The sequence below is a fragment of the Giraffa tippelskirchi genome, chromosome 2, assembly GCF_054371585.1.
Source record: "Giraffa tippelskirchi isolate mGirTip1 chromosome 2, T2T-mGirTip1v1.2.pri, whole genome shotgun sequence".
Lineage (NCBI taxonomy): Eukaryota > Metazoa > Chordata > Mammalia > Artiodactyla > Giraffidae > Giraffa > Giraffa tippelskirchi.
This window is the reverse complement of record NC_137276.1, coordinates 180,648,180-180,670,025: the sequence shown is the minus strand read 5'-3', so window position 1 is coordinate 180,670,025 and position 21,846 is coordinate 180,648,180. Positions and strand designations below refer to the sequence as shown.

Below are 21,846 nucleotides of genomic sequence, written 5' to 3'. Positions count from 1 at the left end.
TTGAGTGAGCTGTTCAGTATATTATTTGTAGTCAAGGGAGTGGTCAAGGCCAGAGATAAAAATGTAAAGCCTCAAGACTAAATGACATAGGGTGAGTAGGATAGAAAACACTGAACCCCAAAGTACTAAAATATTTAGAGGTTGGAGAGATGTGGAAAAACAAAAACACTGAGAAGTAGTTGCCAGAAGATGGGACCTATGTTGACCCCATGGTTGTCTGTAGGGATTCCTGTTACCTGTAGCATTTGGACTGCTTTCAACTTGTAAAGGTGGACTCTAGGTCAACAGAGAAGGAAGTCTTTATCTATATACAGGTTTCACTCTTTATTTCTGCCTTCAGAGGACTTGAAGTATGAGGAAGGATTAGCGACTTTATATCAGTATTGAATGCTTGAAGTATGCCAGGTACTAGGCACTGGGGATGTAGCAAGACATTTAGAAAAAGAAAAAAAAAAGTAACTGTGGGACTTCCATGATAGTGAGCATGAGGCCAAGTCTAAAACTGAGAGATTATTCAATAGGCATGAACAGCAGGTAGAACAAAAATCCTATTGGCCCAGGTTCCAAAGATATAAGACGAAGAAATCAATGGTAGAAAATTGGCAGAGGTCTAGACATGAGGTCATTTGGATACTATGTCCCCAGTACGATTAAAACAATTCAAATATGTCCTGATATTAAATTGATTTTAGCCTTTATACAGAGTCAGAAAATAGTCTGTACAGTTAATGTCAACTCTCATTTTTCAAAACAGTTTACCTTCCATCACAAAGCCAGGAAACCTAAATAAACCAAAATTATTCTGCATTTACAATTATTTTTCTTCCTGGTTTCTTTCCCAACCATATATGATTAAGCTAATCTGTAAATGACTTACCAAACCATAAAATTAACTCTCACTTTTCAAACAGTTCCTGATTTTATTTAATGTACATTTCACAGACTTCAACTCTAAGTTAAGAATACAAAAAATGGATAATTTGGGTAAATGTTTTGTCCCGCATTTTCACATCTAATTTCATATCCCCAAAACTTTTGATTTTTTTTGAAGTGCTATCCATTGTTTCTGAATCTAATTTTATATTTAAGTAAACATGAAATGGCACACTTTTAAGTTAAGTTACAGTAATCATTTTTAACTATAACTAGTATTTGTTGAAAGCCTCTGTGCAGAGTAGTGTCTTCTGCATATCTCATTTAAAATTTTCTAGTCTTTTAGGAAATAGAAATTATCAAGATCATGAAAGGGGTATATATTTATTTCCTGAATTAAAATGTGAAGTCATTTTCTGAAACGGAAGTCCAAAGTAGAGTATGCATACCTTAGATATGTGAAACTGACTATTACAGTGTGGGAACAAATATTAGAACTTTTGTTTTTACTTATTTTAGTATTTTTTTTATAGTAGTACTTACAATAGCATTAATAGCATAAATGAATTGCTAGCCATATATTTTCATTGTATTTTCAGATTTGCTTCTTTAGAAGTATGTGATCCAAAAAATTGGAGACATCTCCAAAATCTTTAACCTTGACAGAGAATAAAGTTGAATTTGGGTAAGGTCGTTGGTGGTGGGAGAATCAAGTACGTATTGTATTCTCCATTCCCTGCTTGATTGTCATCTCGATATGGGTCATGTCTTAACATTCTGTCATATCCTTTTTTTTCATTATTGTCTAACAACTGTAATGACAACGTAATATTTTTAAATGACTGAAAATATCCCGCTTTTGGAGAGTTTGCTTAACAAATGGTCCTTCCAACAGTCCTAGCTGCATTTTTGAATAGCATGGTTTTCACAGTGTTACCTGTAAGTAACCTGAAACTGAAGGATTGTTTAATATTTGGATTTTTTTCAGGTGAATTCTAACCTGTGCATATTTATAATAGATACATTCCAAATATTCATAACTAATATATATATATATATATATTCTGCAAATTTGCTTGTGTAAGTTCAGGAATAAATGACTGAATAGATCTGAAGAGAATTAAATACCTGCTTCAGACAAGATGCTAATTTTGGCAAGGATGTTCCCTATATTGGCAGATTTGTAAGTATGGGGCACTGGGTATGCATTGCTATTTTCTTGTGTCCTGGTATGATCTGCTAGATAGTGCCAACAATGTCTTTGCTAAATAGCTAGAGCTGAGTAGTAACCTGATCTTTTGGAACAGATAATATCTTTGGTTTCTGATAACTTTTGCCAAGATTTTCCAACCATCATCAATCAGTCTTGGAGTTTACTTAAGCAAACTATGTATTTTTTCCTTGGGGGAAAATGATATTTTGGCTTCCCTTGTGTAGGTATTTTCATTTTGAGGCCTTGCCAAAGTGAAAGTTGCTGTTGTGACTTTGTGACCCCATGGACTCCTCTGTCCATGGAATTCTCCAGGCTAGAATACTGGAGTGGGTAGCTATTCCCTTCTCTAGGGGATCTTCCAAACCCAGGGATTGAACCCGGGTCTCCAGCATTGCAGATGGATTCTTTATGTCTTGCAGATGTTCATTTTGAGTCTTTGCCAAGAACCTAAATAAATACAAAATGAAAGAAATAAATGGAAAATTAGAAAATCAAATAATCAGTATATTTTGGCCATTCTTCAGACAGCTAATAACAAATTAATTGTACAATCTGTTATTCTTTGAATTTAAACTGATGGCTTTAGCCCTTGTTTACTGTCTCACATGTGAGAGTGCTGAAGCCACAAAACTCCTGCTTTACTCCTTTCAAAGCCACCAAGAATGACTGTTTCTATTTGACAAGCAGACATAGATTAATAATAGTTAAAACTCCCATAAAAATGGCTTAAGTTAATCCTAGAAAGTGTCCTCTTCATAGTTTTTTCAGCGTTGGAGTGGTTACTGTACTATATGTGGCCAGTACGTCTCACATCTCCACTTACAGGAGTGTTTTAGAATTCTTTTGGTAAAGTCTAGCAGAAGTGATAACTAGCATTGTCACAATTTGCTTTAGTAACAGACCTGAAGTACATTTAATTCAGTGCTGAAATAGAAATCCAGCTTTGTAAAGTAGCTTTCAAAATTTGACCAAGTAGCATGTTCAGGATTGTTTATGGCAGCATTGTTTATAATACCAAAAAAAAAAAAAACCACATACAAACACAAACTGGATACAACTGAAGTATTTATCAGTAGTGGTCTGGTAAATAGTTTCATTTATATAATGGCATATCATGCAGTTTAAAGAATATGGCAGATTCATATGTCTTGATATGAAAACTGCAAGGTGCCAAATATATGCAGGTTAAACTGCCAGTTATCATGTAGGATATATTTAAAAGATGTTTTTGATCCATTTTTTTAAGTCTTACTATTCCTTTTCATATAATAGCTTATTGCCAAGGTAGAGAATTGGAAGGATAGTGAACTGATTTTGCCATAAATTTAAATGAAATTAAACGAAGATGATGATAGTAACAAATATAGTCCTTACTATGTTCAGTTACATGTTTTAAAACATTTACTCTTTGCAACCACCCTGTGAATCATGGATCACATGATCCCTGTTTTTCAGATAAGGAAACTACAGAGATGTTCATTCCACTCAAGTTTTCATGGTTAATACGTGTTGAAGCTGACTTGTACACCCTTGTAAACTGGCTGCAATGTCTCTTGTGCTCTTAGCTACGAAAACTGTGCAACCTCTCAACTTACTTTTCACACTGATGGAAACTAAATGAGATACTTTATCATTTCTCCTTTTTGTAGACAAATGATTTGTTGTGTTCATACATGATACCTGAGTCCAGAAGATCCCCTGGAGTAGGAAATGGCAACCCTCTCCAGTATTCTTGCCTGGAAAATTCCATGGACAGAAGAGCCTGGCAGGCTACATTCCATGGGGTGATAAACAGTCAGACGTGGCTGAGCACACACACACATACATGATACCTAATCACAGGATTTTTTTTTTTTAATTGCTGAGAACAATCTATGTTCATTTAGTTAGCCTTTTCATTTTAATTCATTTAATTAGGTAGTTATGAGTTGTGGGCAGTTTTGTCCCCTGAAGGACATCTGGCAGTGTTTGGTGACGTTTTTGGTTGCTGCAATGGGGCTGAGAGGTAAGAGAGTCACTACTGTCATATACTGGCTAGCTACGCATGTTTCTGAAGATCCTAAAAATGCATAGGACAACTTCTCATAACCAAGATTTACCAAGCCCAATTTTTTTTTTCAAGCTAGTAGCATTAAGAAAAATGAACTTTATTTTTACTGCTTTTTTTACACTGTTATTATGCACTTTTCCCACCTGGCAATGTGTTATCTGTAAGTGCCACAATTGACAAGGCTAGCAAATTCATGGGACCATAGGACATCCACCTATACATTGAAATGTAAACTTGTTGGCCAGGTGGAGCCTCTAACTTGGTCAGGTGACAGAATTAAGATGAGCATTTAAGTGGATATAAAGACAATATAAATATATACAGTTTAAGGAGGTGAAAGTGCTACAAGGTAAACGTTTAAATGAATGATTAAAAAATTATAAACAATGGTTGTGCCTCCTTTGATGTGACTAGCACAGCTTTAAAAATAGGGAAAGGAAACTCAAATTTAAAAAAGCTTGTTGCAATTTCATGAGAGGAAAAGTGGGAACTGGAAGCTCAGAAAGGGGAAGCAGTAAAAATATTTTGCTGCCTCAATATATGGATGGCAATACCTTATTTTCAACCAGTAAAGCAACATGCAGATAAAGTCATTTTGGTTAGTGGATAAAGGTGTGCTTTAAATTGACACTGAACTTTAGCTTGCCCTTTGGTCAGCCAGCCAGACCTGGATAGTTCCTGTTGAAGGGCAGTTCCTCAATTCCAGAAAGGCAGAGTAAATGTTTATAGTTTCCTGCTGACAGGGAAAGTCTATTGAAACGAATATACATGGGGAAACTGGATTCACCCTTTCCCCCATGGTAACCCTGATTTTAAAAGTTTCCTTCAGCCTCTTCTAGAATAGTGAGAACTTTTGATTAATTCAGAAGTACAATGGTAACTTTGCAGGCTGGCTGCTTCCTTTCTGTTGCTAGGCATTTATACCTTTCTTCCCAAGAAATGCAGTAAACTGCTATGGCTTCCGGTATTGCCTCTGGGGCTTACCACATGGCAGCTCAGCTCCTGGGAAATGATGGGATTAATGATCAACTCTCCTGGAAAGCCTTTCACCATAGATATTAAGAAGAGGTGGCAAGAATACACAGAAGAACTATACAAAAAAGATCTTCATGACCCAGATAATCACGAAGGTGTGATCACTCACCTAGAGCCAGACATCCTGGAATGCGAAGTCAAGTGGGCCTTAGGAAGCATCACTACTAACAAAGCTAGTGGAGGTGATGGAATTCCAGTTGAGCTATTTCAAATCCTAAAAGATGATGCTGTGAAAGTGCTGCACTCAATATGCCAGCAAATATGGAAAACACAGCAGTGGCCACAAGACTGTTATAGGTCAGTGTTCATTCCAATCGCAAAGAAAGGAAATGCCAAAGAGTGTTCAAACTACCACACAATTGCACTCATCTCACATGCTATCAAAGTAATGCTCAAAATTCTCCAAGCCAGGCTTCAATAGTACATGAACCGTGAACTTCCAGATGTTCAAGCTGGATTTAGAAAAGGCAGAGGAACCAGAGATCAAATTGCCAACATCCACTGGATTATTGAAAAAGCAAGAGAGTCCCAGAAAAACATCTACTTTTGCTTTATTGACTATGCCAAAGCCTTTGACTGTGTGGATCAGAACAAACTGGAAAATTCTTAAAGCGATGGGAATACCAGACCACCTGACCTGCCTCCTGAGAAATCTGTATGCAGGTCAAGAAGCCACAGTTAGAACTGGACATGGAACAACAGACTGGTTCTTAATCAGAAAAGGAGTACATCAAACATCAAGGCTGAATATTGTCACCCTGCTTATTTAACTTTTATGCAGAGTACATCGTGTGAAATGCCAGGCTGAATGAAGTACAAGCTGGAATCAAGATTGCCAGGAGAAATATCAATAACCTCACATATGCAGATGATACCACCCTTGTGGTGGAAAGTGAAGAACTAAAGAGCCTCTTAATGAAAGTGAAAGAGGAGAGTGAAAAAGTTGGCTTAAAACTCAGCATTCAGAAAACTAAGATCATGGCATCTGGTCCCATCACTTCATGGCAAATTGATGGGGAAACAATGGAAACAGAGACTTTATTTTTTTGGGCTCCAAAATCACTGCAGATGGTGACTGCAGCCATGAAATTAAAATTTGCTTACTCCTTGGAAGAAAAGCTGTGACCAACCTAGACAGCATATTAAAAAGCAGAGGCATTACTTTGCCAACAAAGGTCATCTAGTCAAAGCTATGGCTTTTCCAGTAGTCGTGTATGGATGTGAGAGTTGGACTATAAAGAAAGCTGAGCACTGAAGAAATGATGCTTTTGAACTGTGGCATTGGAGAAGACTTGAGAGTCCCTTGGACTGCAAGGAGATCCAACCAGTCCATCCTAAAGGAAATCAGTCCTGAATATTCATTGGAAGGATTGATGCTGAAGCTGAAACTCCAGTACTTTGGCCACCTGATGTGAAGAACCGACTCACTGGAAAAGACCCTAATGCTGGGAAAGATTGAAGGCAGGAGCAGAAGGGGATGACAGAGGATGAGATGGTTGGATGGCATCACTGATGTGGTGGACATGAGTTTGAATAGGCTCTGGGAGTTGGTGAAGGGACGGGGAAGCCTGTCGTGCTGCAGTCCATGGGGTTGCAAAAGAGTCGGACACGACTGAGCAACTGACCTAAACTGAATGATCCTCTCTCCTGGAAAACCTTTCACCGCAGAGACTGATATCAGGTTGTATTTTAAAGCAGGCTGAAAAAGAAAGCCACTAGCCTTTTTAAACTCTTAATTTAGGGTACAAATACATTCTAATTTATTGATTAATTTTGTGCCCTTTTCTTTTTCAAACTGAACACTGAAAAGCTTAGCAGAGGCCTTCCATTCTCTCTGCCTTGTTGCCAGAAGATTTTCCTCCTTTTCAGCCTCACTGTGATCAATGCAAACAGCTACTAACTGAAGGAGAGCTTATCAGAAAGGGGACTATCCAGGCCGGAGCTTTTAAATTCTGAAAATGAGAGGATTATTTTGTCTGGGAAAGGGATACTTTGTATGCTCTGGCTATGAAATAATGTCAGTTATTTTTTATTAAAATAACAGGGAGGTTAAAGAAACCATAAAAACAGTTTGATCACAGTCCTAAAATTTTTTTTTTTTCAGTCCTACAATTTTTAAAGCCATGTCCTTTTCTGTACAACTATTAAGAGAGAAAGCAGATCTGAGTTTGTGTGAAAGAATAGCAAAGTTTATCCAACCTTTCTCTGCTTCATTATTGACTTTAGTTTATATCTTTGTATTTGAATAGAGAGTGCAAATTTTAATAGGCATATGACTTTGTATACTGAGTTTTTGAAATAAGACTAAAAGTACAAAATATAATATACCTAGGAGAACTAGATTGTATAGGTGAGTTATGAGTTATGTAAATACTGACAGCAAGAAGTGTTTTATTAGGTATGGGCAGGAAACGGATGTTAGAAAGCTCCATTTTAAATGAGGGAGTTTAGTGGAAGTCTGTAAATCTTTGCATTTCTAGTTTGATTAAGAAATATCAACTAGCATTGAATTGTTAGAGAATTATCCTTGTTTCTCAAGCCTTTTTGTGTAACTGAGAGCTGGTATGTGTGACTTGCTCAGTTGTGTCCGACTGTTTGCAGCTCCGTGGATTGTAGCCTGCCAGGCTCCTCTGTCCATGGGATTCTCCAGGCAAGAATACTGGAATACTGGAGTGGGTTGCCATTCCCTTCTCCAGGGGATCTTCCCGACGCAGGGATCGAACCTGGGTCTCCTGCATTGCAGACAGATTCTTTACCATGTGAGCCAACAGGGAAGCTAAGTCAAATACAAAATATAGATAGAAGCATTTCTTTCTTTGTCCCAGAGCACCATGCTCTGATGTGAAGAGCTGACTCATTTGAAAAGACCCTGATGCTGGGAAAGATTGAAGGCGAGAAGGGAAGGAGAAGACAAAGGATGAGGTGGTTGGATGGCATCACCGACTCAATGGACATGAATTTGAGTAATCTCTGGGAGTTGGTGATGGACAGGGAGGCCTGGCGTGCTGCAGTCCATGGGGACGCAAAGAGTTGGACATGACTGAGCAACTGAACTGAACTGAACCATGCGATAGTTTTATATACTTTTACTGTAATACTTCCTCAGCTTGTGTACAGTGGGACCAGAAAGGGAGGTCAGCGTAACAGAGGGCAATAGAATTTGGAGACCTGAACCCTCAGTAAAAGAGATCAAATGGGACTGATTTTGGAAGAATTGGCTTTGGGATAGTTAGAGAGCAATATAAATAGATGTAGATACGCTAATGACACTTTTTTCCCCTTTTATTTTACCGCAGTTTTTTTTTTTTTTTTTTCTTCAGGAAACATCCACAACATCCATTGATATTTGAATCAGAGAATATGCAGGAGTTCTTCACATCTCTCGTCTCCTATTAATGGAAATTCATGCAATTTTGAAGAAAAGTAGCTAAATTTTATTTTTTCTGTCTTTCTTGAGGTCACTCTGTCGTGTCTGACTCTGCGACCCCATGGACTGTAGCTTTCCAGGATCCTCCATGGGATTTTTCAGGCAAGAATACTGAAGTGGGTTGCCATTTCCTTCTCCAAAATGTTATTTTTAGACTAAGAGAAATGTTGAGGCTTGGCAGAAACGAACATGATTCCGTAAAGCAGTTATCCTTCAATTAAAGAAAAGATTGTATTAAAGAGGAACTTCTTATAACTGGGAAATAAATTATTACAAACCATTTGGGAAGCCATTTAGCAATATGCACCTAGAAGCTTAAAATATTTGTGTCTTTGACCTAGGAAATCTATTTCTGAGGATTCATTGTAAGGAATTAATCCTCAATATAGAAGAGGCATTACAGGCAATGGAGTTTATCACAGTACTAATTATTTATATTGAAAAAATGGGAAACACTAAATGTTCGGTTATCAGGAAATGGCTAAGGAAACTGCAGTCAATCAATTGTTATATAGCCATTGAGAATGTTTACTAGGAGTATAAAATAACATGAAAGGTGCTTTTGATATAATTAGGTGGTGAAGAAGCTACTGTGGTGTATTCTATATTCAATATGATTACAAATTGGTAAAATATATGTATCTTGGAACAAAGTATATTAAAACAGAGGCAATGATTTATATTATTTATGTTTAGATGGTGAAACTATGTGATTTCACTTTCTTTTATAGCAGTTTCAAAATTTTCTTTAATGATTATATACTGTTTAAATAGTGGAGAAAAAAGAATGAAATCCTCCTACCCTCCTACTAAAAACATTACTTTCCTTACAGCTTTATTTTTCTTTTTTTCCTTACAGCTTTAAACAGCAGTGGTAAAAGTCAGTCTTTAAGCCTTGGAATAAGACTTGCATAAGAATATTATGCAGCATGGATTCTCTACCAGAAGAATTTTTTGTGCGGTAAGGGATGGGCTGACAAAAACCAACTGTAGGTGTTGCATTCTGTAGACACAACATTTGCCTTTCTCACAAAATTTTGAGAAGATACTGTGAAGGAGATACCCTTATATTTCAAGACAACAGTTTTTTAGTAGAAGATGTAAACTGGGTAAAATCTAATTTTAGAAAATTTCTCTAAGGACTTAGACCCTGACTCAATAGCTAAGAGTTGATGTGCCTTAGCTTGGCACACTGGGGACATTCACAACAAAGTAAGGTTTTATCATTTAACAAGCACTTAAATAGATTTGGGGCTTCCTTTGTGGCTCAGATGGTAAAGAATCTGCCTGCACTGTGGGAGACCTGGGTTTGATCCCTGGGTCAGGAAGATCCCCTGGAGAAGGGAATGGATACCCACTCCAGTATTCTCGCCTGGAGAATTCCATGAACAGAGGAGTCTTGCTGGGTATATAGTCCATGGGGTTGCAAAGAGTCAGACACGACTGAGCAAGAAACAGTAAATAGACTTACTTTCTGCCACGCATTGTTTTGAATGCTTTTACAAACCTTAACCCATATAAACCTTATAACAACTCTATGAGAGGATGCTATTATTATTTCTATTTCATATAAAGTAGCCTAAGTTTAACACAGAAGACTACTGAGTGGTTCAACTGGGCCTAGGCTAAATGTCAATCTCTCCTCTCCAATTAGGGAAAGTTCATCCTGCTTAGACCTTTCCCATATAATAGTAAAGAGCTGGTTAGTACTGGAGATCTCTTTCCCACCTTGCCCTATCTCATATAGTAAGCAATGTGTTGTTTTTGCAAATATTTAATTACCTCCTTGACACTTAGGGAATAAGACTAAAATAAAATATGTGTACTTAGATAGCATCACCAACTCAATGGACACGAATTTGAGCAATCTCTGGGAGATAGTGGAGGACAGAGGAGCCTGGTGTGCTACAGTCCACAGGGTTGCAAAGAGTTGGACGTGACTTAGTGATTGAACAACAACTTAGAATTATAATAGTCAGAAGATATATAAAAAGTTGTTTTATCTTTAGGCAAATGCATGCGTAAGTATTATAGTAGAAATGCTGTGGCTGTATATAGAATGAAACACTAATTATTGACTGGGGGGTTCAGTGGGTTTTTACAAGGTGACATTTGAACTGAGCTTTAAAGGATAAAGATGGCTTTTGATGAATGTAGAAGCAGGGCACATGGGAGGTTGTTTAGCTGAGGAAACAGCAGGAAGAAAGTATTTAAGATAAATTCCAGGGGAGGAGTTTGACTCCTGATAAGGAGTCAGCTTTATTTTGTGCAGAGTTATGAGAAAAGGGGCAGAGGAGAAGTAGAGATAGTTTGAAGGTTTCTAATGATCACCAGGAAATATGTACTGTTAAGTAACATGGAGATCACAAAAGTATAACAGTTTTAATGTGTGTTGAGAAAGTAAGAGAGGACAGATAATGAGTTCAACTTTAGATATGAGCAGATTGAGGTGTCACTAAGATAGTCTTACAGCGATTGTCAAATAGGTGGATGGAAATATGTAGCTGTAACATCAAAGAACAATTAAGGTTGCAGATACAGATTTGTGAATCATTGGAATGGGTTACTATTTGAATTCATGGAAGTTTGCCTACTTCTTTATTTGTTTGTATATTCATACATGCAATAAATATTTGAGAGCCTACTTTATATCAGATGTTGAACTGGAGACTTGAAGGTAAAAATAGTGAATAAGAAGAACCTGATTCCTATTTGAGAGTGTTTATTCATAGGCATAAATGAGATTGATTTAAATAGAAAACGTACTAAGAAGAAAGAGGGCTAAATATGGAACATTACTATATGCTATATATGTGTATTTCAGGTTTATTATTATAGCAAAATTTCAGCTTTTCCCAGCAGCAGAATAAAGTACACAGATGGTAGAAGTAGCAGAATAGCAAAAAAAAAAAATACTAGTCTTGCACTTTATTTTAGCTTTGCTGCTTTCTAGTGTATGACTTCTCTGGGCGTTAATTTACCCATCATTAGAATAAAGTAGGTGCCATATATGACCACTGGGGTACCATCCTGATCTAATACATGGGGAGCATGGTTTGATAGTGTTAACGTATGCAGTTCTATGTAAATATTATTAAAATAATAAATGAATAAGGTAAATGAAAGGAAGAGGGATAGCCAGTGGTACAAACTGAGAAGTGGACAGCTGAGAGGCTAGGAGAAGAACCAATAGCAGCAAAGGATGTAGAGGTTTTCAAGGAGGGTTGGAGTATATGATGTATAATGTTAAATAATGTAGAAAGAGTCAATAAAATGAGGATCCAAGACAAAGCTACTGGAGTAGCAAATAGAATTTCACTAGCAACATTTATTAGAGCACTTTTAATGTTGTGGAGAAAGTGCAGATTAGTCAAGTTTTCACATCAAAATTTGTTATGGAACCTATTAAAAGCTCATGTTCCACCTTTTGTTAAAGAAGTTCTGAAGTAGGGTTTGGACATCTGGATGTTTCCAAAGCTTCACAGATAATTTTAATATGCATTAAAATCTGAAACTGAGAACTACTGGGTTAAGGAGTAAATGATCCTAAAATGGAGTCAACAGGTAGAATATACCTTTCGAGAACATTTTGTACTCTCTCAAACCTTAACGGACTTTAGAAGACTGCTGTAGTATTTTTCATTCCTTGATAACACAGATTCCTTGATTTCCTTTTTGGAATGGGGCTTAGAAGTGCAGGAAAAAACAGTTAACAGGTTTCTTTTTACTATGATGTTTTAAAGAGCACTAACTCCTGTTGTGAAATGTTGTTTGTGCGTATAAATCAGCTTTTGTTGTAACGTTCACTATGTAGACAATTCTGTACTGTTTATCTGTCCCAGTTTCCCCTGACAAAATCAGTTAACACATAGTAGATGATAAATGATTGTAAGTCAAATGAGTATATAAATGTGAAGTGAAATAGGATATTTACCAAGTACAATTCTGAATAAATCAATTGATAGGTTTCTCACCTCAGTTTTCTCTCTGCTAGTATATAAAATCAAGCAGATTATATAAATCATATATGACCCTATGTTACAGTTCTCAAATCTTGTGTCATGGTTCTATATGTAGGCAAAAGCAATTTTATAAATTAATTTTCAGTTCAATAAACAATATTGCATATGTTCACATCTCAAGTACATGTCAAAAGCAAAACTTGTCGTTATTCCTTTCTACAGAAATAGTTAAATAATTTCTAAATATGATACTCTTCTACCTCAGTTACAAAAGCCACTTTGGAAAACCAGACAATTTTGATGCCAAGAAGCTGAAAAAAAAACTGTGTAAGATAGACACTTCCCAAACCTTAATTATTTTCATAAACACACACAAGCATGCACACACAAAACAAAATATCAATCTTTTCAGCCTTTTTTTCCTTTACACTGAAACAGCGCTATAAAGTTAATTTTTCCCATTATTTTGATCTATTGTGTGTTTGTTAAAGGTGAAAATTTTTTTACATCCGCTTTCTGTTCTCTCTGCCACCATCCAGTAAGGACTTGGAATAATTTCTTTTCTTTATCTTGAGTCCCTAAAGAGAGATAGCACTTACCACTATTGCCAGGCTTTGGTATGTATTGTTTACACTTTTGAAACTTTCAGGCAAAAATTCATATGTTAGATTCTTTACTAATACAGGCAAAAATTCATCAAAAATTTTTAATTGTGTTCTTTGTAAGGAGATGCTCTGAATATACCTTTCTTTTTCATTTAAAATAGGGATCTTCCTCTGGAAGAGCAGGCTACAGAGGAAACCAAGAAAAAGGTAGAAAAATCAACTGATCAACTGGTAAGAGAAAATTTAGTTAACTAATGTTGTATGAGAATAGAATACTAAATCTAATCAGTTTAATTATCTGCTAAAAATTTTCCTACCTTAGTGGTCATCACAAAATCTTTTTTTCATAATTGATATTTGTGTCTCAAAGTTATCATTATAAACATCCATCCTCACTGTAAGTTAAAATTAGTAGATAAGTGAATTGACTTGCCCAGAAACATCACAATAATCAGGTTTAAGATATCTCTTATTTATACTTTTAAGCAAAATTCAAACAAGATGGACACTATACACATAGCAAGAAAACATACACAAAGAATTTTATTTAGTAAGAAATTTCAGTGATTTGTTTCTGAAGTTAATTCTTTTTCCTGTTTTTATTTTTACTGTCAGAACCTCCAGTTCTAAATGAATAACTGAATTATACACTAATATAAAGTGCTTGTTACCAGCGACAATAGACTTTATAGTAAATTAAAAGATACAGACACATTTGTGAATGCCATATGTATTTATATTTAGTGAAGCCTTGATGAGAGATATTTGTTTGATAGGTTCTTTTTAATGCAATTTTTACTTTCTACATAGTTTTATATAATGAATGATGTCTACTTGTTAATAAAGTTTATAAAAGTTGTCTAGTAATTTAGGAGAAAAATATATAAACATAACATAACTATAGTATTCACCTGTATGAGGTTATTAAAAGAATATTGCAGAGAAAACACAACATATGCAAATGTACATAGGAATGTACACTTGGACTAGGGGGACTGGATCCAGAAAAGCCATTTCTAGATACAGATTTCAGAATACATAGGCAAAGGAGGTGGAAAGTTTAAGTTGAATTTGGCTTAGATGCTAAGTCTATTTTGCAAAAATGGATTGAGTACCAACTATTTTGACAACTTAAAAATGAAAATTGTGTTTATAATAAGATTATTTAACAAACATGAAGCTTGTAGTATCTCCTGTTGAAAAAATTTTATTTATGCCATGATCTTACTTGTGTACCAATTTGGTAATTAGTCTTAGATGATTCTGCAATGACTTTTGACTGCAGAATTGATCTTTACTTTGAAATACATGCACTGTTGACAATGATCATTCTTTGTAAAGGTTTGTTTGGTTATTTTTTATAAGCTTTTTTTTAAATTAACTTTTTGAAAAATTTCAGACCTACCAAAAAAATTGTAAGAATAATACAGTGATACATACACTCTTTACTGAGATTTAGCAAACTGTTAACATTTCCTACATTTTTGTAAATATAATGAAATGTACCATAAAATGCAAGATGTATTTGTAGGTGGTGAAGGAATCTCAATTTAAGACTCAAACCCAGAAGGGGAGAGGAGGGGTAGTCCTGCATTGGACCTTATTTTTTTCTGGGTAGTCCCAGGTCTGTTAGAAACCTGGCAGTCTGAGTCACCCCATTCCAGTGACTATTTTGCCTTCTCAGTGACTCTACATGGCCTCTGCAGTAAAAATGTTTTTATATACATAGGTCAGTGGCTGCATATTCATAATCCCAAAGTTTCAGCAGGGTTTAAGAACTGTGGTATCTTGTTAAGATTTGAAGGAAGGCCATCATCCATCCATTCCAGGACATTTATTCATTTCTGTTGCCCACTCGTTTCTCACAATTAATGTTAATAGAAAATTCAGCAAGACTTGGCTATATAGCTATCAGTTAACCATTAATTATAGCTTTATTAAGTCTATAAGGATCAGTTCCTGAAGTCCCTAGATTATTACTATTTATTTAGCTCTGACTGAATTGAGATTAGGTGTAGATTATATTATGCTAATTTATTTATAATTTAAAGTATTACAACTGCATTCATTTTCAAATTGCTGTATGTAGTAGCTGAAGCATTAGTCACATAATGTAAAAAGCACTATTGGAGATAGTTTTCATATTATTTTGTAGAATAACCTATTTAATATTTTTAACTTAGCAGTTTTTATGCCTTTAAATGGATCAATTCACTACATGCTGTGTCTTTCTCAAGGGCAATCATTTTTTGAGGCTTAACTCACATTTAAGCCCAAAATCATTGATGTTTCCCATCCTGCCACAATAAAAAAAGATATAATTATTCCCATCTTTGAATCTATGCTTTGTTTATAACTTATAAATGCATTTATAATGGCCTTCCCTAGATTAAAGCTTCTTGAGTTTTGATCTTAAACTTCTGGCTAGGTTGTACATTCCTTGAGAACAGAGAGAATGTCTTATGGGGATTTTCTGTAGTCTGTCAAAGTGATCACATATAGCGTGTAAAAGTACTTTTTAAAAAATACGTCAACTGGTTTTAATATTGGAGTAAATAAGATCATGAATGATTGTGTAAATTTTTAAAAATGTTGTCTAGGACAAACAGGAAAAAGACACACCTGCTGATCTTGTCCCTGTTAACCTACTGTTAGAAGTGAAGAAATTATTGAATGCAATTAACACACTACCAAAAGGTGTGATTCCTCACATCAAGAAGTTCTTACAAGAAGATTTTTCCTTCCAGACTATGCAGGTAAGATAATAATTTGGTATTTGGGGCAGAAGTGTAGCTCTCTATATATGACACACTGTGTTCCTTTACTTTCACTCTACTGTCATACTCACACTACTTCTGACACTAAATATGTGGGTTTAGTCCCACACCAGTCAATTCTCCAGCATTCTCTGGGTGTCCTACAAGTCACTTCAGTTCTGACACTGTCTACCTCGAGTTAGCATCCAATCCCACAAGTTAAGAGCCCAGTCTAAGACTGCTCCCCTTCAGATGCCAATCACCTGTCCTCGATTTTCCCAGTACTTCTGACTGGGTGGCTATCCATTGGCCAGTCAGTGAACACTTGTATACTTAGCCACGATCCCTCTTGAGTGCAGTAATTTGCTAGAACAGCTCACAAAACTCAGGGAAACACATTTACCGGTTAATTATATGGTAAAGGATGTGATTTATAGAGGGTACAGCTGAACAATCACATGAAGAGATACATAGGGCAAGGAAGGGTCTCAAGTTCAGGAACTTCTCTCCGTTTGGAGCTGGGGTTCACCATTCTCCTGGCATGTACAAATTGGAAGTTCTTCAAACCCCATAGTCTTAGAATTTTTACAGGGACTTCATCATGTAGGTATGTTGATTTATTAATTATTAATTTACCTTCCAGCTTACCTCCCCTCTTTGGGGGTATGGTGCTAAAAGTTCCAAACTTCTAATCATGGCTTGGTCTTTCTGGTGCCCAAGTGTCCATCTAGGAGCCTACCAATAGTTACCACTTTAGAACAAAAGACACTGTCTTCCTGTCATCCAGGAAATTCCAAGGGTTTTAGGAGCTCTGTGCCTAGAACCAGAGTCAAAGACCAAATATTGGCAGGAACTGGGGATGGAGATCTATATGTGTATTTCTTATTACTTTACAATGACCTTTCCTCCTTCCCTCCCGTCCTTTCTCATTCTCTCTCTCCCTTTCCCCCTTCATCCTCTTCCTTCCCTTTCCTTTCCTTCTTTCTTTACTGTAACAGTGACACTTAGTTCTTGAAACTATCTTACACCTTATGAAGGGCTTTGGTTTCAGCTTAGACTTTTATTAATTAATAAAGTTGATGCTAGCCTTTCAAGAATAATAGTAAAGATGTAAGTTATTAGCTTATAAGCTGTTAGTAGCTTATAAGGTCTAGGGTTGAATTCTAATAATGGGCAACATACTGTTCTGGAAGAGGGAACTGCTTTCAGTTTTCCCAATTTGTAAAATGCTGACGGCTTTTTCAAAAATATAAAATATAAAGAAAATAATAAGACTTCTGGATTTTTAATGAGATAAATATTATAGAGACTAGATTGTTGATTTGCATCTTATAAATAGTTTTTCTGGATAATTTGTGAAACTTTTGACACAAGATGGGTATCAGTTTGTAAATTAATGAAATTTCCCAAAGTTAAAAGAAAATGATTATCTACTCTTCTTTGTGACAGTTAATTGGCGGAAGGAGACAGAACACCATAGGTGTCCTGAAAAGGCCACATTTACCTTTTCTGTGAAAGAATATATTGTTAATTATTTCCATGAAACAAATTAATAATATTATGATTAAAAATTCAGCAAAGCTCTAAAAATATCCAAAGACTTTATGTACAATTATAACCTTAACTGAGGTAATATACCACAAATATGAATTCTGGTTTGAAATTGATGGAATAATGCCACTTTTTCCCTCTCATCTGTTCAAAATCACCTAAAAACCACAATATGAAATAGAAACCAATAGCCTTTATTATATAAACAATAGCCAATTACAAGGTAAGAATGAAAGAAAAGTACTTCTGATAGCAACAAAAAAAGATAAAATACCAGGAAAACACTTAAGAAAAACACAAGAAATAAATTGGTGTTTCTCAAAGTTTTTTCTAAGCCGCTTACACGAACCTGTTCTGACCCCCATACTAGTCTCAAAGAATCAAAATCTCTGGGGGTAGGTCTGGGAATCTACATTGTAGCAAGTACCCCGACACACCTATTTTTTCACATTTAAGTTTAGAAATCAATACTATATTAAAACAATAAGTAAAAATTTCTAAGACTCTATTAAAAAGTAAGATATGAAGACCTGAATGGGAAGCAGTAGATGTAGGAAGACACAGTGTGATAGAGATGCCAATTTTCCTGAAATTAAAATTTATAAATATCACAAAATTCCAATAAAAATAACAGGAGGGTTTTCTATTTACTAAAAGCTACTTCTGAAGTTAAATCTGAAGCTAAATCAGAAATTAAAGGAAGAATGGCCAAGAAAATTATGAAAGCATTGTAGAAACAAAGGGCTGGGAGTTTGCCCACTTTGATGTTAAAACTTACTATGAAGCTCTGATAACTAAAAGATTGTGTTACTTGCTCTTGACTCTACAGACAAGTCTGGAAAACAGAAGAGAAATTCCAGAAGTAGACCCAAATATATTCAGAAATTTTATGTTTAAGATAACAAGAATTGATAATACTAAAGGAGAAATGAACCAATTAGCAGTCCCAGAGGGAGATTTTAACACAGCTCTCTTAATAAGTGAAAGAACATGAAGACAAAGTTAGTAGAACTATAGCAAACTTAGTCTAATTTATTTGGTCTAATTCATTTATGTATATGTAACATTGAACCCAACAGTGACAAAAAATGTATTCTTTTTAAATACACATAGAATATTTACAAAAATTGACCCTGTGCTAGTTCATAAAGCAAGTCTCATCAAATTTCAAAGAATCAAAACACGCAGAGCATGTTCTCTAACATTTGTACAATCGATTTAGATATTAGTTACAGATATACAAACTAGAAAATCATTGTTCCTAAATTAAGATATATACCTCTAATCTAGTTAATCTAGGGGTCAAGGAAGACAGCACATTGGACATTAGATACATTTTGGAACTAAAATATATGAAAAACGTGTCATAATTTGTGTTATTAGATAAAAGCTGTACTGCAAGGATTACTTGTAGCTTGAAATGCATATAGTAGAAAAAGAAGCAAGGTTGAATACCAGTCATCTAAACAAAATTCAAGAGTTTAAAGAAAGAACAGCAAATTAAAAGCAGAGTTTAAAAAAAGAATAAAGATAGCCAAATCTAATGAAATAGAATAAAACAAATGCCTGCTAAGAATGTTAAGAAAAAAGGCAAAAATAACCAAACTCATAAATAAATGAACATGAAAGCTTCAATACAAATTCCATAGTCATCTATTTTGTCTAAAGGGGATTAAGAGATACAAATTTATAGCTGTAAGATAATTAAGTCAAGGGGATATAATATACACCTAAGGAATATAGTCAATAATATTATAACAAGTTTGTGTAATGATGAATGGTAACTGGTGTTATTGCAGTCATCATTTTATGAGGATGTCATAAGAAAAATGTCAACTCATTGTGTTGTACACCTGAAATATGTTTATATAACTCAATAAAACTATTTTTAAATTCCATAGTCATCTAAAGGATAATACAGAATTCTGCTACTTACAATGGCTGCCTGGGTTGGTTTCAGGCAACCTTCTTTTGAGAAGAATTAGAAAAACAAGACAGAATCTTTCTTAGTAATGTTTATTTGTGCTTTTCTTACAGATCACTTAGTTCAGCTAGGGATTGAGTTGATTCCAAGTTTCACTTCTGTTCTGTGAAGTGTCTGTTTGTGGCTTACCCTTTGTAGCAGATACTGTCAGTGCTCTGCCCATATTGCTTGGCCCCTTGAATCATTTCGGTATACTCTGGACAGTTGCTAATTTTCAATATCTACATCTCTATGTTTCAGGCTTTTTTTTTTTTTCTTAAACTGCATGCATGCGTGCTCAGTCACTCAGTCATGTCCAGCTCTTTGCAATCCCATGGACTGTAGCCCAGCAATCTTCTCTGTCTATGGGATTTTCCAGGCAAGAATATTGTGAGCAGGTTGTCATTTCCTAGAATCTACCCAACCCAGAGATTGAACCCACGTCTCCTGAGTCTCCTGCATTGGCAAAAATATTCTTTACCACTGTGCAACCTGGAACTGCAGAAAGCAATAATTCTCACGGAATTTTAGAGATCTCAAGGAATTAGTACTCTGCCTGACCTCAGAAAGCACACTATCAATAAGCCTTGGGAATTCAGTTCAGTCGCTCAGTCGTGTCCGACTGTTTGCGACCCCATGAATTGCAGCACGCCAGGCCTCTCTGTCCATCACCAACTCCCGGAGTCTACCCAAATCCATGTCCATCGAGTCAGTGATGCCATCCAACCATCTCATCCTCTGTCGTCCCCTTCTCCTCCTGCCACTAATCCTACCCAGCACTAGGGTCTTTTCCAATGAGTCAACCCTTCGCATGAGGTGCCCAAAGTATTGGAGTTTCAGCTTCAACATCAGACCTTCCAATGAACACCCACGATTGATCTCTTTTAGGATGGATTGATTGGATCTTGCAGTCCAAGGGACTCTCAAGAGTCTTCTCCAACACCACAGCTCAAAAGCATCAATTCTGCGGCGGACAGCTTTCTTCACCGTCCAACTCTCACATCCATACATGACCACTGGAAAAACCATAGCCTTGACTAGACGGACCTTTGTTGGCAAAGTAATATCTCTGCTTTTAAATATGCTATCTAGGTTGGCCATAACTTTCCTTCCAAGGAGTAAGCGTCTTTTAATTTCATGGCTGCAATCACCATCAGCAGTGATTTTGGAGCCCAAAAAAATAGTCTGACACTGTTTCCACTGTTTGCCCATCTATTTCCCATGAAGCGATGGGACCAGATGCCATGATCTTAGTTTTCTGAACGTTGAGCTTTAAGCCAACTTTTTCACTCTCCTCTTTCACCTTCATCAAGAGGATCTTTAGTTCTTCTTCACTTTCTGCCATAAGGGTGGTGTCATCCGCATATCTGAGGTTATTGATATTTCTCCCGGCAATCTTGATTCCAGCTTGTGTTTCTTCCAGCCCAGCATTTCTCATGATGTACTCTGCATATAAGTTAAATAAGCAGGGTGACAATATACAGCCTTGACGTATTCCTTTTCCTCTTTGGAACGAGTCTGTTGTTCCATGTCCAGTTCTAACTGTTGCTTCCTGACCTGCATACAGGTTTCTCAAGAGACAGGTCAGATGGTCTGGTATTCCCATCTCTTTCAGAATTTTCCACAGTTTACTGTGATCCACACAGTCAAAGGCTTTGGCATAGTCAATAAAGCAGAAATAGATGTTTTTGTGGAACTCTCTTGCTTTTTCAATGATCCAGCGGATATTGGCAATTTGATCTCTGGTTCCTCTGCCTTTTCTAAAACCAGCTTGAACATCTGGAAGTTCACGGTTCATGTATTGCTGAAGCCTGGCTTGGAGAATTTCGAGCATTACTTTACTAGCATGTGAGATGAGTGCAATTGTGTGGTAGTTTGAGCATTCTTTGGCATTGCCTTTCTTTGGGATTGGAACGAAGACTGAACTCTTCCAGTCCTGTGGCCACTGCTGAGTTTTCCAAATTTGCTGGCATATTGAGTGCAGCACTTTCACAGCATCACCTTTGAGGATTTGAAATAGCTCAACTGGAATTCCATCACCTCCACTAACTTTGTTTGTAGTGATGCTTTCTAAGGCCCACTTGACTTCACATTCCAGGATATCTGGCTCTAGGTGAGTGATCACACCATCGTGATTATCTGGGTCGTGAAGATCTTTTTTGTACAGTTCTTTTGTGTATTCTTGCCACCTCTTCTTAATATCTTCTGCTTCTGTTAGGTCCATACCATTTCTGTCCTTTATCGAGCCTATCTTTGCATGAAATGTTCCTTTGGTATCTCTAATTTTCTTGAAGAGATCTCTAGTCTTTCCCAATCTGTTGTTCTCCTCTATTTGTTTGCACTGATCGCTGAGGAAGGCTTTCTTATCTCTCCTTGCTATTCTTTGGAACTCTGCATTGAGATGGGAATAT

The 21,846-nt window shown here is 36.2% G+C and overlaps 1 protein-coding gene across 7 annotated transcripts in view; it reads left to right on the top strand.

Annotated features, from left to right (window-relative positions):
* Positions 1-21,846, top strand: part of DZIP3 (DAZ interacting zinc finger protein 3) — a 125,507-nt gene that overhangs the window by 5,438 nt on the left and 98,223 nt on the right. For 3 of the 7 annotated variants that reach the window (XM_081572256.1, XM_081572255.1, XM_081572252.1), the window contains exons 2-5: positions 8,629-8,714; positions 9,458-9,559; positions 13,327-13,396; positions 15,766-15,921. In XM_081572256.1, the coding sequence (XP_081428382.1) occupies positions 9,528-9,559; positions 13,327-13,396; positions 15,766-15,921 (258 nt within the window). In that variant the 5' untranslated portion in view covers positions 8,629-8,714; positions 9,458-9,527. Of the gene's footprint in view, positions 1-1,472; positions 1,587-4,003; positions 4,092-6,571; positions 6,853-8,628; positions 8,715-9,457; positions 9,560-13,326; positions 13,397-15,765; positions 15,922-21,846 lie in introns of those variants that run through there. The other 4 variants (XM_081572258.1, XM_081572254.1, XM_081572253.1 and 1 more) reach the window with 3 other exon arrangements.